This window comes from Limanda limanda, chromosome 16, assembly GCF_963576545.1.
Source record: "Limanda limanda chromosome 16, fLimLim1.1, whole genome shotgun sequence".
Classification (NCBI taxonomy): domain Eukaryota; kingdom Metazoa; phylum Chordata; class Actinopteri; order Pleuronectiformes; family Pleuronectidae; genus Limanda; species Limanda limanda.
Window position 1 is genome coordinate 6,860,685 of NC_083651.1, and position 16,269 is coordinate 6,876,953.

The following is a 16,269-nucleotide window of genomic DNA, read 5'->3' on the forward strand; positions in this document are numbered from 1 at the left end:
ATGGATAATGTCTCTATGATAAAAGTGTTCTATCTTTCAGGTTTAAGTGAAACAATGAACTACAGGTCTGTTCTCTTCTCTCTCACTTTACTGTGTTACTGTGTCATTTTGCTGGTAAATATAACTCTTATTGTGACCATCATCTCGGATAAAAACCTCCATGAACCAATGTATATTCTGCTGTGTGCATTTTGCATGAATGGACTTTATGGAACAACAGGTTTCTTCCCCAAGTTTCTGTGGGATCTGCTCTCTCCTGTTCATGTCATCTCTTACTGTGGATGTCTTCTTCAGGTTCAAGTACTGTACTCATTTGTAGGCATTGATCTCTCCATTCTTGCAGTAATGGCATATGACAGATATGTGGCTATATGTCGACCACTGCAGTATCACTCTATCATGTCAAAGCAAAGACTCATGAAGTTAGTGTTTTTCTCCTGGTTTACACCCTTATGCATTTTAGGCACAAATATTTATCTAACATCAAGACTGAAGTTATGCAGCCCGTATATTGGCAGACTGTTCTGTGTGAATTGGATTATTGTTACACTTGCTTGTTTCCAGGCTGAAACTATGGTTAACAACATTGTTGCTTATATAACAATCATCTTTTATATATTTCATGGTGTATTTATAGTTTGGTCCTACATATATATCATTAGAATATGTGTAAATTCTATAGAAAACAGGGCAAAGTTCATGCAAACATGTGTGCCACATTTATTCTCTTTGATTACTTTCATTTTCACAATACTTTTTGACATTATGTATATACGATTTGGTTCAAAGACATTACCTCAAACCTTTAAAAACTTTGTTGCAATAGAATTTCTTGTCATACCTCCACTCATGAATCCTCTCATTTATGGTTTCAAATTGACCAAAATTCGGAAGAGACTTCGCGAAATTGTTACTTTACAAAGAAGTTAAGTCTTTGTGTACATTAAGGAAACTTAAAACCTTGCTTGTATTGTACATACTTTAAATATGTACTGCTGAACCAGCTGTTATTTTGAAGTCTGTTATATATCTAACTTTTTATTTTCGGTTGAAATTGGTATTAATGTGTGTAGAAAATTCTTTATGCTCAAGGTTTAGGGTGATGAATCCTCTGCGTCTTTTTATTTAGTGCTATTATTAAATTCATTTTGTATAACCATTTTCTGTACGTATATTGACATGATTCCCCTTCATTTAAATATGTATGTAAATTTACTAAAGTTCTTTGGTGAGAAATGATGTGCACATTTCATTAGATTTGTTATAAGTTAACTGTTCTGTTCATTTTGTGGGGTGGGGTTTAAGATATCTTTTCACAAAAATAAAACACTGAGAAAACCCAGACTTGCTAAAGGAGAGAGATGAAAGTAGTCAATGTTTAACCTTTTCATTTAACAAAGAGGTTCCTGCTAAACATTTTTGCTGGAATCATTTAGATTTTTGCAAAAAGCTCCATTCTTGAGTTTGTCCTGGCCTTCACCACGATACAGAACATTACAATAGAGTATTCAGGCCAAATATACAGTAACACAATGGCAATAAAAGCTGTAACAATATCAGTTACAGACAAAACCAAAGTTTTTACTCCCCACATTGATTATTCCCTGAGATTTAAAAACGGTGAAATGAAGTCTTCATTAAAGCCAGATAAAGTGAGCTGTGTTATTTCATTGCATCTTATATTCAGTGTTCACTGCTCTATTCTCCCAAGTAATTGTGATTGTTGCAAGAAAGAAATCTGTTGAGTAAAGCACATGATGCCTCGTTGAATACATCCTATAACATTATTCATATTCTGTATGAAAGACATAATACATGTACGGTGAAGATCAGTAAACTTTAATTATAGTTTTCAAGCCGTTAGAGCCAGAATAATGTCACCATGAACATGTGTAAAACATTGTTGATCAGGAAATCAAATGCTTCAACCATCACATTTTAATTCTCAACACAATGTCTGACACTGAAAAGGAGGGTAGACAAAGGGGGGGGGGGGAGCATCCCATTCGGATGGACCAATGGACACTGACATATGGCAAAGGAAATACAACGACGAGTACAGAATGTATTTGCGGTAAGGTGTTTATGTCAGGGTGGGCAAAATGGCAAGCGTGAACCCAAAAGCACGACAATGGAGCAGGTTTGGAAATAACAAAATTCTTCTTTATTAACGGATCAGGGGTCAGAAGCCAGGCAGTCAGTCAGAGAAGGCAAACAAATCCGGTAGGGAGCAGGCAAAACGGTAGTCCAGGGTACAGCTGGCAGTTTACAATGGAGATCAGGCACAGAACACTAAGTCAGAAGATAACGCCGGAAGGCTAGGGGAAAACACACTAGATGATCTGGCAGAGAACAAAGGAAACAGGCAGGTGGATATACTGGGAGACTAATGATTTGATAGAAGGCAGGTGCGTCTGTGGGTGGGGCAGGTAATGGGATTTGTGGAATGAGGAATTGCAGAGCAGGGAGGAGTGGCTTAGTTCTGAAATGACATTAGGATTAGTATATACAAAAAAAAGATAAGACATTGTTAATAACAGGCTGAAGTCGTGACGGAACCCCTCCCTCTATGGACGGCTCCTGACGTCCCACCAGGCTGGTCAAGATAGACCCTATGGAACTTATTGACAATACACCACTGTTCACACACATACACACACTTTAACATGTGGTCAGATACACATCATGTCCTTTGAGCGTAAACGCACACACATTCACACACCGTAGCCAACTCACACACACACACACATAACAGTACGTCATACTTCTTTTCAACTTCAGATGATTCATGCTTAAACTCTGATACAGGCTTCTCTCTCACCACACATCAGTACACACACACATCTCCAGCTAGTTGCAAGATTGAACAGGGAGTCTGCCACACAGCAGATTAGACGTAGGGGAGGCTTTCTCTCACAGTGCTTTCATGAACCACTCCATTATATTAAATTCTGAGATGTCCTCTCTCCTGTGAAATTATCAGTCTTGGAATGCTTTGAGGCCGGAACACTGTGACCTCTGGTTTCACTTCACTTCACACATGTAATGAGCACACACTCAGGCAATATGCTTAGGACCTCTGGTGGCCACAAGTGGCATGCAGATCATCATCATCAACACGCAACGCCAGGAGGACGACCCAACGAGCCAGGAAGGCACGACTGCCTTGTGCTCCGACCAATCCCAATCCAAGAAGAACCTCTGTCATGACCAGTATCAATATATAAGCTTTGTGCGCACTCTGTCTAAGCGCCATTTTTCCTTTGCAGCTTACTGTGTAGGATCAGTGGTCCATGCATGATAATTTGCTGGACACAGCAGTTTCCTGACCTGTGAGATACTGGAAGCCTCTTTCCCGCGGTCGGGACTTAAGGAGACGATTAACGGTGTGAGCAGGGGCCCCGTCAATAAGCCGGGGGGGTGTTTGGGGTCTGGAGGCAGGCTGAAGCTGGCTTTCTTTGACAGCTCGGGCTTCTTCTTCTGAACTGTGCCGACCAGGGTGATCTTCCTCTCCAGCAGCTGCCGTGCAAGTTCGTAGGAGGTGAAGTAATTGTCGCATGTGACGTTACGACCATGTAGTCCCTCCGTTACATCAAGCACTACCCGCAACCCCAAGTTCCATTTTGGGTGTCCGTTGCCCGGCTTTCCGGTGTACAGTTGCATCTTCCAAGCGTAGCTGGATTTTGCATTGCAGGTCACCCACGACTTGATCCCCTATTTCTCCAGCTTGCTGGGCATGAACTGACGGAAAGGACACCGGCCTATGGAGAAGGAGAAGAAGAAGAAGGAGAGGAGATGAGGACTAATAGCCGCTTTGTACATGACATAATAACATAACACAATAATAATAATAATAATAATAGTAATATAAAATAAAGACGAACCTCTGAACGGAAGCAGGTGCTCACCCACGGTCCCAGGTTGTAGAGACACGGTAGCCACGCCACCCACGTGTCCCAGACATCGCATGCTCAGTGACTCCCCTCTGGGCCGTACGCCCGCGATGCCCATTTTATTTCCCCCTTTCTTGACTTTAAGGTCTCTCTTTCCACGAGTCCGGTGGGGGTGGTGGTGCAGCCGTGGACATGACCCTCTTATTCTTCATCCAATGATGATAAATCTGCAGAAGCATCACCCACTGGGTCGTAGTCCTTGTTGTCTCTGTTGTCTTCTACCTCAACATCCAAGTTGTCCTCCACGTCGTCCTCAAAGTCATCTCTGTCTTCTTCCCGGTCTGCTACTCCATGTTGTTGTCCTTCCCCTTCTAGGTCTGGCTCTTTTGCGTCCTCTTCGGGCTCAGAGGAAGGATCCTCGGAGAATAGATGTTTCAATCGTGCAAACGCGCCGACGTGATATCATTGCATGGTCAGGGAGGGTGGCACACGGTGAATGGGACACCTGCTTCTCTATATACCCCTCTAGATTACAATTGAAATCAGGCGGTTCAAGGAGGCGAAGGGACCTCTCACAGAGCTGTGCAGCATCCTCCACAAGAAGCTCACGACCTTGAGGAGGGCCAAGTGGCATAGAAGGGGGAGGAAGGAGAGGACCAGGAAGCGAACTGCCTTTCTAGCAAAACCATTTGGGTTTACAAAACAGCTGCTCGGTAGAAGCGCATTGGCCAGCTCACCTGCTCCAAAGCTGAGATCGACCTCCACCTCAGAGTTACTTTCAGCGATGAATCCAGGAAGCAAGATCTGGGCCTCTTTGAGTCCTTGATTAATGCACCTGCACCAACTATGGACTTCGAAGGGAAGGAGCCCAGCTGGAAGGAGGTCCAGGAGGGGGTCAAGAAGGCAAGAGCAAGCTCAGCCCCAGGACAGAGTGGGGTAACTTACAAGTTACACAAGAACTACCCAAGGTTACTCTTCAGGTTCTGGAGGATCCTGAAGGTGATCTGGAGGAGAGGCAAGGTAGCTCATCAGTGGAGGCATACAGACGGGGTGTGGAGTCTAAAGGAGGCAGACTCGAAGAACATTGATTACTTCAGAACCATCTCGCTGCTCACTGATGAGGGGAAGATATTCTTCAGCATTGTTGCCGGGAGCCTGATAGACTACATCCTGAGTAACTCCTACATTGATCACTCGATCCAGAAAGGAGGGATCCCGAAGGTATCGGGTTGTCCTGAACACACAGGCGTGGTCACCCAGTTGATCGGGGAAGCCCGGCAAAACAAGGGAGACCTGGTGGTGTTGTGGCTGGACCTGTCAACGCCTATTGATTCATACCCCACAAGCTGGTCGAAGTGGGACTAAACCGGCACCATCTACCAGGCAAGTTCCGGGATCTCATGCTGGACTACTACAACAGCTTCAGTCTGAGAGTGTCTGCTGGGTCTACAACCTCAGAGTGGCACAAGCTCGAGAAGGGCATCATCAGTTGATTTACCATTTCAGTGATCCTTTTCACGCTCACCATGAACATGGTGTTGAAGTTGGCAGAGGTTCAGTGCAGACAGCCCCTCACCAAATCCGCTGTAAGACAGCCCCCCAATAGGGCCTTCATCGATGACCTGACTGTTACAATAAAATCTGTCCCAGGGAGAAGGTGGATCCTGAAGGGCCTCAAGGAGTTGGTCACCTGGGCTCGTATAAGCTTCAAGCCCAACTAGTAATAAATGCGAAAATTCCCATTCTTTCCTTCAGCTTCATACACATATAATATTGTCTCTAAAGAACAAATGGCAAAAAAATAAACGTCCGTCTCAGGTTGGGTTCAAAATTCTAAATTGACAATATAAAGAAGGTTTAATTTATACTGGGCATCAAAGGTTCAGGTATGAGTTGGTGTACAAATATTTAAAGACAATAACGTGGGCGTGAATCTCCAGGTGCTTTCAGGTATTACCTTGTTTATTTTGTATCCAGTGGTGCTTAAACACATTAATGTTTAATGATGAAAGCTCTTCCTGTCCACTGATTGGTTGGTTTAAATCCCCAGCTCATGCACTGTCGTCTTCAGGCAAGATACTAATAACAGTGAGATGATGGGATGAGAGTGTTTTCATGAAGGAACACTGAACAGGACACAGACAAAATAACTTTATATCATTTAAGGATTTTATTCACAATGGATAATGTCTCTGTGATAACAATATTCTATCTTTCAGGTTTAACTGAATCAAAGAACAACAGGTATATTTTCTTCTCTCTCAGTTTGTTGTGTTACTGTCTAATTTTGCTGGTAAATATAACTCTCATTGTGACCATCATCTTGGATAAAAACCTCCACGAACCAATGTATATTCTGCTTTGTGCATTTTGCATGAATGGACTTTATGGAACAGCAGGTTTCTTCCCCAAGTTTCTGTGGGATCTGCTCTCTCCTGTTCATGTCATCTCTTATTCTGGATGTCTTCTTCAGGCTCAAGTACTGTACTCTTTTGCCTGTAGTGATGTCTCCATTCTTGCAGTAATGGCCTATGACAGATATGTGGCTATATGTCGACCACTGCAGTATCACTCTATCATGTCAAGGCAAAGACTCATGAAGTTAGTGTGTTTCTCCTGGTTAACACCTTTCTGCATTCATGGTGCGAATATTTGTCTAACATCAAGACTGAAGTTATGCAGCCCTTATATTGCCAGACTGTTCTGTGTGAATTGGATTATTGTTGCACTTGCTTGTTTCCCAGCTGAAACTATGGTTAACAGCATAGTTGCATATTTTACAATACTCATTTATGTATTTCATGGTGTATTTATAGTTTGGTCCTACATATATATCATTAGAAAATGTGTAAATTCTATAGAGAACAGGGCAAAGTTCATGCAAACATGTGTGCCACATTTATTCTCTTTGATCACTTTTCTTTTCGCAATACTTTTTGATATTATGAACATACGATTTGAGTCGAAAAATTTACCTCAACCGTTTAAAAACTTTATTGCAATAGAATTTCTTGTCATACCTCCACTAATGAATCCTCTCATTTATGGTTTCAAATTGACCAAAATTCGGAACAGACTCCGCGAAATTGTAACTTTAAAAAACAAGTTAAGTCTTGGTGTACATTTAGGAAACTTAAAACCTTGCTTGTATTGTACATACTTTAGAAATGCTATTCTGAACTAGCTTTTATTTCGAAGTTAGTTACATTTCTAACTTTTTATTTTCAGTTGAAATTTGTATTCATGTGTTTAGAATATTCTTTATGCTCAAGGTTTACGGTGATGAATTCTCAATCTGTTTTATTTAGTACTATTATTTAATCATTTTGAATTCCCATTTTCTGTATGTGTATTTTCATGATTCCCATCCATTTAGATATGTATTTAAATGTACTAAAGTTCTTTGTTGAGAAATGATGTGCACATTTTTGTAAATTTGTTATTAAGTAACTGTTCTGGTCTTAATTTTTTGCTATTAAGATATCTTTGCAAAGAAGAAAAAAAAATTGAAGAAACCAGACTTGCTAAAGGAGAGAGATGAAAGTAGTCAATGTTCAACCTTTTCATTTAACACGGAGGTACCTGCTAAACATTTCTGCTGGAAACATTTTGATTGTGGCAAAAAGCTCCATTCTTGCGTATGTTCTGGCCTTCACCACGATACAGACAATTACAATAGAGTATTCGGATCTGATATACAGTAACACCGTGGCAATGAAAGCTATAACAATATCAGTTACAGACAAAACCAAAGTTTTTATTCCCCACGTTGATTATTCCTTGAGATTTAAGTGAAATTAAGTCTTCATTAAAAAGCCAGATAAAGTGAGATGTGTTATTTCATTGCAGCTTATATTCAGTGTTCACTGTTATATTCTCCCATGTCGTTGTGATTGTTGCTATGAAAAACCAAGGTGATGTTTATATAAAGGGGCATTCATGTACAATTTAATTTTTATTTAAAACCCAGGAACAGACCAACACTATTTCCCGGCAGCTTGACACTTCTGCCCCTCTATTCAAATCAAAATCTGTTTATTGAAGGATTTTCAATATATATAAGTGCAATGCTGAATGGACATTACAGAGACAGGAGGTAAACATGAGTACAACAATCAACACCAATGTGTCCAGAGAGACATGAATTGGGCAATATAACTTCAGGAAAATAAAAAACACAAGGTAACAACAGAAAAAGAAAAACAGAAAAAAAACAAATGCAACGTTATACAGAAAAGAAAGAGAATATATCAAATGAAATCTTCAAATGAAAATGAATCCCTTCCCAGTCACTGCCAATACACTACAATAATATGAGCACATTGTCACATCTAAAGCCTGCTTTAAAAATAAGCATAAGCAAAGAGTACAAAGTGTTGTTAAGCTGCATCTAATGGCCAGGTTTTCACAAAGTCTGGAATGCATTAAGAAAAGGACCCCACGCCTTCTGAAAACTCCCGCTTGAATGCTTAAGCGACTATCTAACCTTCTCCAATTTTAAGCAGGACATGATTTCTTCTAGCTGTTGGGACATGGTTTTTGTGCAAAAAGCAGGCCTCTCTTTCAGCCTAAATGTGTGGACAAAACCTGAAAGCACATGTTCTTTGTCTTGAGAATGCCGCATGTGCTGGAGCGAACTCAATCTCCCAAGAAGCCACAGGTTCCATTGTTCTGAGACATTAAAGGAACTCAGTCTCCCAGGGGGCCACAGGTTCCTTCTGCTCTGGGCATCTTCACACATAGTTGCGACGTTCTACCAAGTCAACTCCAATTGGTCAATTTGGCCACATGACCTGGGGGTCACTGGGCCTATTTAAGAGCAGGCCTCCTCCAGAGTCTCTCTCTTTCTCCACCGACCACCACTGAGGACAGCGGGCTGTCCAGCCTCTCCTCTCCTGCATCGCCTAGCGGGGGCCTGACTGCTCCTGCCTGGCATCTTCTCTTTGCATCCAACTCTACGAGAGGAGCGCAAAGGTGCAGCTTCCAGCCCACCTTCTCAAGGAAACCTCCTCGCCCTTCAAAGGTCGAGCTTTCAGCTCATCTTCTCAAGGAAATCTCCTCGCCCTTCAAGCTCTTCCAATCTCCTTGCAGCGATTCGATATCCTGCAGGTAAATCAACAAGCGAGAGCATCACAGCTCAACAGAACCGCAGTAGCAGAGACCACACGAACCAGAGACTTCAAAAGCCAGGACGAACGGCAAACCGCACAGCAACTTTCTCCCTGTTCAAGGACTGGTAACATACTGGGCTTAATAATTATACTACGCTAAGCAAGACTGTTTATTTGATTCTGTGTGGTGTTTTTAAAGTTTGATATATGTGGTGTTATTGTGGTTACAAGTAAAATGAAAGTTAAATGTTAGATACGCTCCTCACAGGATTTCTCTGACCCTTTCAGGTATCTGTTTAACATCCACACAGACACGCATATCTCCTCACCTCATTAGCCCAGACCCCACTGCATGTCGTAAAACCAGTTCTGCAAAAGAAGGGGGATGCTATCTAAGGGGGTCAAACCACCATTCTGAAAGCACCCTTATTTACATACGCACACACACATCTTTGTTAGTTAGTATTAGGGATGAGTGAGTACAGCATTATCTGTATCTGTATCTGTTAACCATATGAATTATCCGTATCCGTACTCGGAGTGGGCGGGGTCTAACCCAGAAGTGGGTGTGATTTAACCCGGAAGTGGGCTGGTTCAACATAACTTTCTTTTTTAACTTTGAATTTTTTTTATGATTTTTTTATTTTTATTTTTTTTAAATTTATTTCCACACCAGGTGTGTGTGTGTGTGTGTGTGTGTGTGTGTGTGTGTGTGTGTGTGTGTGTGTGTGTGTGTGTGTGTGTGTGTGTGTGTGTGTGTGTGTGTGTGTGTGTGTGTGTGGCGAGGGAGGTTCACTGTCTCCCGGAGAAATGAACACTCTGTGTTTTTAGTATAGAAAGACGTGAATTATATTCGTTCACAAGTCATACAGACTGGTTGTTATTTTCACTTTACATTAACACTTAAAGTTTAGTGCAGTGTAATTGTTTGCCGTGATAATTAAATGCCAGTGTGATAATAAATGACAATTTCAAAACAATAAAAAACGGTCATGTTGTACTGTATTTAATAGAGGTTTACTTTACTGTAAAGTAAATGTAAAGTGAAAATAACAAAACCAGTCATTATGACTTGTGAACAAATATAATTCACGTCTTTCTATACTAAAAACACAGAGTGTTCATTTCTCCGGGAGACAGTGAACGTCCCTCGCATCTCCAGCGCTCCTCTACTGAGCCAATGCAGGTCACGTGAAAAATGATCCAAAGACTCGTACCCGAAAACCCAGTCGGGAAATTAACTAATCATTTCTGCTTCCTTGACTGAGCCTATGGAACAGTCCCGATGCGCAGTGAACCTGAGTGACTGAGAGACAGAGAGCTGTTCTGTGAGTGAGTGAGCAGAGCCGTGTGTGACGGGAGGAGCGCTGTGACGCTGTGTGAGGATTTTCATTCAGTCCGAGCACAGATAATGACTCCGATTACTCGTATAATACTCGTGATCGGCAAAAGTGCTTTATCCGTACCGGATACTCGTTTCAGCCGAGTATCCGGCTCATCTCTAGTTAGTATTTTGTTTAGTAATTGGTGTTTTTATACTTATTATGTTTATAATAAATGTTTTCTTTTAACCTTGTCCTTTCATTAATGTTGCATAAGTGAATTTTGCCAACCGTTACACTGTCAAGAACTCTATAAACCTTAACTGTTCATTATATAATCTTTAATAGTAAATATTAAGATTTCTTATTGAACTAGATCTAAATGAGACTGATCTTAATCAATAAATTGGCTATCTTTTCCCTTCTGTGAAGGGTGGTGCCCCGATAGAAACAAACTAAAGTTATAATCTAATGTTAATATTTTAAATATTAATGTTTTATATTTTATTTTGATAACCAAATTTATTGAACGCCTAAAGGCACCCCAGCTTATGGTATCACTCCTAACCATTATTGCAACAACACATAATATCCAATAGATGGCGATGTTGTGCAATGTGATGATATCTGCCAGATAAGTTTGTGTAAGTGTGATGAATCCTCTCTGAACACGTGTAATCTTACATCGTAAAGGTAATATGCTGTCTTCATACTCACAGCCCACTGATTTCTAGTGTCCCATGGTAAATGGACACATTTGCTTGTGATGGGACTCTGATCTTTCAATATGTAGATATATGAACAGATCATGACTATATGAATGGTTCCCTGAAGTACCCGTGTCAGCAGGATTGATCCCTGTTATTATTATCATGCTGCTACATATGCTTTTCATTTACTTTATCATGTGTCCTGACATGTTAGTTTATCTATAACAGGAAAAACATTTGATAACTGTATTCATGTGCACATTCCCAGTAACCTCTCTCACTCTGCGTGTACCTCTGTGCAGACTTGGTTGAGTGATTGCGAGGAACAGCCGCCATAGCTGAGCAGAAACAAGCAGCTGCGGGGCTTCAGGACTGTGGGCCTCCAGGGGAAGCGTGGCCTATCGAACCAGTGGAATGCAGTCATTACCGTCACCAGGTCCACTGAGCTGTCAGCCAACGGCAGCTCCTCAGCCGCACACTCTCTGAAGATGGGAAGGTAGCAGGAACTGAATCAATCTCCACACACTCCAGGTGGACAACGTGGGCCAATCCACATTTTATAGCTTATGAATTTTTAAATACAAAAATTACTCAGTCAGATTAAACAATTAATTTCTGAGTTTTAATGTTGCACCAATGCAATAAATGATTAACTCCACCATGTATCCATCGTGGTTTAACTGATAGTAATGTAGATATTATAAAATATCTCAAACACCGGGACTAAATACTCCATTGATACTGGGTTTATTCAATCGATGTTTCCATGCTTTGCATATTCATTTTTTAAATATTAGTATTCTTTATATTATTTTGTCAAACAATACATGGGGGTTTATTATTCAGTTGACCGTATGTTGGTTCTGCAGTGTGGGCCTCACAGCAGGACCAACTTTCACCAGACAAGGTTCCCATTGTTGTCTCTTGTAGCCAAGTTGCTCAACAGAGCAGTAAATATAGAATGTTATCTTGATATCTCGCCATGCATTTTTTGAATGGTTGGCTTGTTTTCTCCCTCTGTAGCCAAGTTAACATGGCACAAACAAACTAAAAAGTGACCCATGCAGCTTTCAGGTAGCATTGAATTAGCCTTTCTTCTACGGTCTCATGTAAAAACCCTGTTAAGTTCAAGAATAAAATATGAATCCTGACTGCAGGTTGGTCCATGCTCACCTATATGTGATGTTTGCCTCCAGAGCATACTGCAAAGCCAAATCCAGCTGGGCAGGACTCACATCTGTCCCCACCACGGAAGCAAAGTGTTGGGCCAGCAGCCAAGTGCCCTGTCCCGAGCCACAACCCACATCCACTGCCAGCTCAAAGGGACGAGCTTTCTGTCAAAATGAAATCGCTGTGCAGTTAGTTTGGACATTTGTCCTCCAGTACTTAATATTCCGGGGGCTGCCATCCTCTTCCTACTTGCACTTACCCGTTTTTCCAGGAATCCAAGGACCTGTTGTATAAGAAGTTCTGATGGAGAGACCTTGCAATGGATGTTACCTTCTTTTTCGTCTGCAGGCAGGCAGTCAGAACCACATACACACACACACACATACACTCACACAAACACACACACACACATGCATGCACGGACAGGACGGACACACACAAGAAGGAAACACAGGGTGCAAGGGAACTGGGAGGCTCTATTATCTCTGATGGTATGTGGTGTGTTTCATAATGAGGGTGTTTAAAGGGACAGCTCCCTCTCTGTGTGCAACAATGCCGAGTGACCTGAATGTAATCATAAAAATAACACATTTAGGGCAAAGCTCACAGGTCTGGGTCGGTTCATGGGTCATGTCAGAACAAGCTGGTGAGGACGATGTGGCCGAGGTACGATTTGAATGTGTGTAATTATAGTATTGACGTCATGTGTGCAACTGTGTCTGTACGTCTGTTGGCTTCTAAATCTCATGGTACTCTTTAACTAAAGGTTGTTAACTGGCACTGCTTATAAACCTCTACAGCTGCTGGTCAGCAGAATTTAGTTCAGTCCATTTCCTGCACGGGCTGTGAGGACATGTCAACACTGACTTCATAGGATTAATAATAAACTGCTCGGTAGTTGTGATCCCAAATGATCAGCTCTCTGGATATTGCAGTGTTTCATATGCTTGTTATTGGTATTTTAAACGTATCTCTGCAATGTATCAGTTATATCTGGTTGTCAATTAAATATAAAAAGTATTTAGTATCTTTTTTTGTATTATCGGCGTCTTCAGAAAGTACTTTTAGTGGTAATGCAGTATGATGTCATCATTAAACTAAACATATTTTCATGTTGCACAAAGTAAAAACAGTAAACAATGTCAGAAGTGACAAGCTACCTTCAACAGAAATAAAAACACTGTGTGTTGAAGATTAGTTTGTAAAACTTTTGAGACAGAATTTACATTACACACCAAAAGTTCAGTAACAGTTCGACTGGGGAAAAACACAGAAATGTCCAAATTCAATATGCACACCCTTTAATACATCAGAGGCTTTAACATCCCAGAATCAGTTTCTTCTATTTCTTTTTCTGTAGCATTGATCAGTGTGGCCTAGATGCCAGGACACAGAAATATTCCATCGTCCACTCTATTTCAGTGTCCGGAGACGTGACTCCCATTTCATCCAGAAACCTGTGAAGCAGTGAGAAACAGAGTCGGATTATATAACTTGTAGAGCTCCAGGAAGACATTCAGTAAATTATTAAAAATATTCCCAAAATGGATAACTGGAGAAATGCTAGTGTGTGTGTGTGTTACCTCTTCTCAGTGTTGAGCAGCAGGTCGTTAGCCTCCTTTCTTCTTGTAAGTTTGGAACATGGACAGGGTCTCAATAAATCCCACCAGGTTTTTCAAAATGATGAAAGATTTCACTTCTGTTTCAATCATGTATCAATATAGTAGATACATTTTTGTATTCAATACAAAATAGTGAGAAATACAATGTCACTCAGTAAAGTACATGTCTCTTGTCTGTTCCAGAGGCCCGGACCAAAATGTTTAAACACCTTTGTTACCCGCATTTTATAGGCTAGGGTATAAAATGAGGCCTAATTTGTCTATTTAAAGTTCAGCCGACAGTTCCTTCTAGGTATTGCAGAGGTGCTTAGCATTGGTCAGTTAAGTGTCTGTGTTGCAATTACCGCTCTTTGTCTGGAAAAGGGATGGCAGTATAACTCCACCAGTTTACTGTTACACAGAGCTACTGGGATGTTGCTGGTGTAAGGCATCAGCAGCTGTTTCACCTAGAAGTGAATATAGATAAAAACATGAATCCTTTACTGTATGCACTGACTTTTGTTGTGTGTCTGAATGTATGTGAAAATAATATATAGTGTCAGTAATATAAGCTAACATTGAAAAAAAGCAAAACAGTAAAACAGTAAAAACTGCAGTTTGATAAATCTGTATGTTTGCTGTAGTTATTAATGTTGGTAGTGACAGGAGCTAGAGAGCAGCTCCAAGTGAACCTGGGGGAGTTGATTGGCTGATTAGTCGGACAATTAACTCTCCCTTGATTCAAAAGAGCGGCCACAGGGGAAGAGACACGAAGGAGACACATGAGGGGAAACTCATGAGAGTCACTAAGACGGAAAAAGAGACATCAGCAGAAACTTCTGGTCAATTTATGTTTAGTGTTTTGGAATTTATGTTTGGTGCAGTTTAATTTATAAAAAGAGGCTTAAAAGCAACAGTTTCACTTCTGGCTGTTGTGGGGGAGACCCCGGTGGCATCGACATGTGCCACAGTACCATTATCTGCTCTTTAGTGGAGACCTTTGGAAGTTGTGGTTTTATCCTTATTTTTACATTTGGCTAGAACAATGGTTTAAGTAATTGCACCCTCCTCTTCATAGAGGCCGTTAAGTTGTTCTCCACAGTTCTGGTAGGAAAGTCTGTTGTTCTGATTGCTGTAACTTAGCAGAGCAATGCAGCCCCGGGGCTTCAGAACCCGATCGGCCTCAGCCAGGAACCTGGAGTGATCAAACCAGTGGGCTGCTGCTGATGCCGTCACCAAGTCTACAGAGCCTTCAGAGAAAGGAAGCTCCTCTGCTCTCCTGTTCCTGCAGGTGCAACGGACAGAACAGCATGTGAGTCCAGATAAATAGCACAAAGAAAGACAACCGAACACTGTTCACTGACACAACCATTACACTGGTTATATGAACACTTCTCTTTGAAGTCTGAAATTCATTCAAGTGATTTTGCCCAAGAATAAACCACTACAGGTAGGTATGTGGGAAACCATAGAAACAGAACTCAACCTTGCAGTTAAGTCTCCTTTAGTGACTTATCCATAAAGATTACAGACCATGAGAATACTTTAATTGACCTCAGAAAAGGAGCGAGGTATTTCTGGAATTCCTGGGGGCCTGTAACACATTGCAGTTGTCGCCCAGCTCATCCGAGAGTTGCACAAAGGGAAGGGGGGCCTAGTTGTGTATTGACTTGTCCCCATTAAGACATTTGACTTAATACCCAATGGGTGACATTACTAAGGAGTGACACCATGTATCCTGTAAGATCAAGAATCTCATCCTAAACTTCTCCGGGAACATTAGGCACAGAGTCACTTCTAGACATACAACATCACATTAGAACCAGTTTGAAAAGTGATAGGTGTGGATCCTGGTAAAGCTCATTTCTGCAGTCTAGGCAGGGCACTTTATGAGAGGAGCAATAAACTCCAGATCACAATCAGGAGCCTCGAAGAATATTTGTACACAAATTAACAATCAATATTTTACACAATTCAGGTTGTGTTCAGGTTAGCGTAACAGCGCCTCCAGATGTCTTACCTGTACTCGATGTTGGAGAACCCAGGGCACAGCTCTGGCCTCCTCCAGCTGACGCACAGATGTCAATTCCCACGACTTCTTTAAAGTGCGGCGCCAACAGACGAGAGGTCCGGCCTGTCCCACATCCCAGATCTACTGCCAGCACATGTGGCTGTCCCTTCTGAGGATGTCAACATATGTAGTATTTGCTGTAAGTATGATGAATGTTGCAGGTTCACCAACAACTCTCAGTTTTTACAACAAATAAGCAGAATACCCTATTCCAGAGCTCGTTATGCACTTTGCTAAGAGAGTGCATTGTATCTTCATAGTACTGACCACCTCTTACCTTTTCATCTAAGTATCACAGAATAATATCTTGACCTCATCCGGAGGCGCAAAGCGATACTTTTGGTAGATGGAGGCGTGATCCTTCCCCTCACAGAACCGGTGTGTCATGGTG

General features: G+C 41.4%; 2 protein-coding genes and 2 pseudogenes across 2 annotated transcripts; 3 read left to right on the plus strand and 1 right to left on the minus strand.

The window, feature by feature from the left end:
- LOC133022063 (olfactory receptor 5AR1-like) lies at positions 1-930 on the plus strand. Its single transcript, XM_061089077.1, has one exon. It carries the CDS (start codon positions 1-3, stop codon positions 928-930), a length of 930 nt encoding a protein of 309 aa, XP_060945060.1.
- A 3,037-nt stretch (positions 931-3,967) lies between these two features.
- On the plus strand, positions 3,968-5,614 carry LOC133022064 (uncharacterized; annotated as a pseudogene).
- A 431-nt stretch (positions 5,615-6,045) lies between these two features.
- Positions 6,046-11,374, plus strand: LOC133022067 (olfactory receptor 5AR1-like). Its single transcript, XM_061089079.1, has 2 exons — positions 6,046-7,011; positions 11,339-11,374. The coding sequence occupies exons 1-2, from the start codon at positions 6,073-6,075 to the stop codon at positions 11,372-11,374; spliced, it is 975 nt and encodes a 324-aa protein (XP_060945062.1). The 5' UTR covers positions 6,046-6,072.
- Positions 11,375-13,572: 2,198 nt separating this feature from the next.
- Positions 13,573-16,265, minus strand: LOC133022068 (uncharacterized; annotated as a pseudogene).
- Between the last annotated feature and the right edge of the window lie 4 nt (positions 16,266-16,269).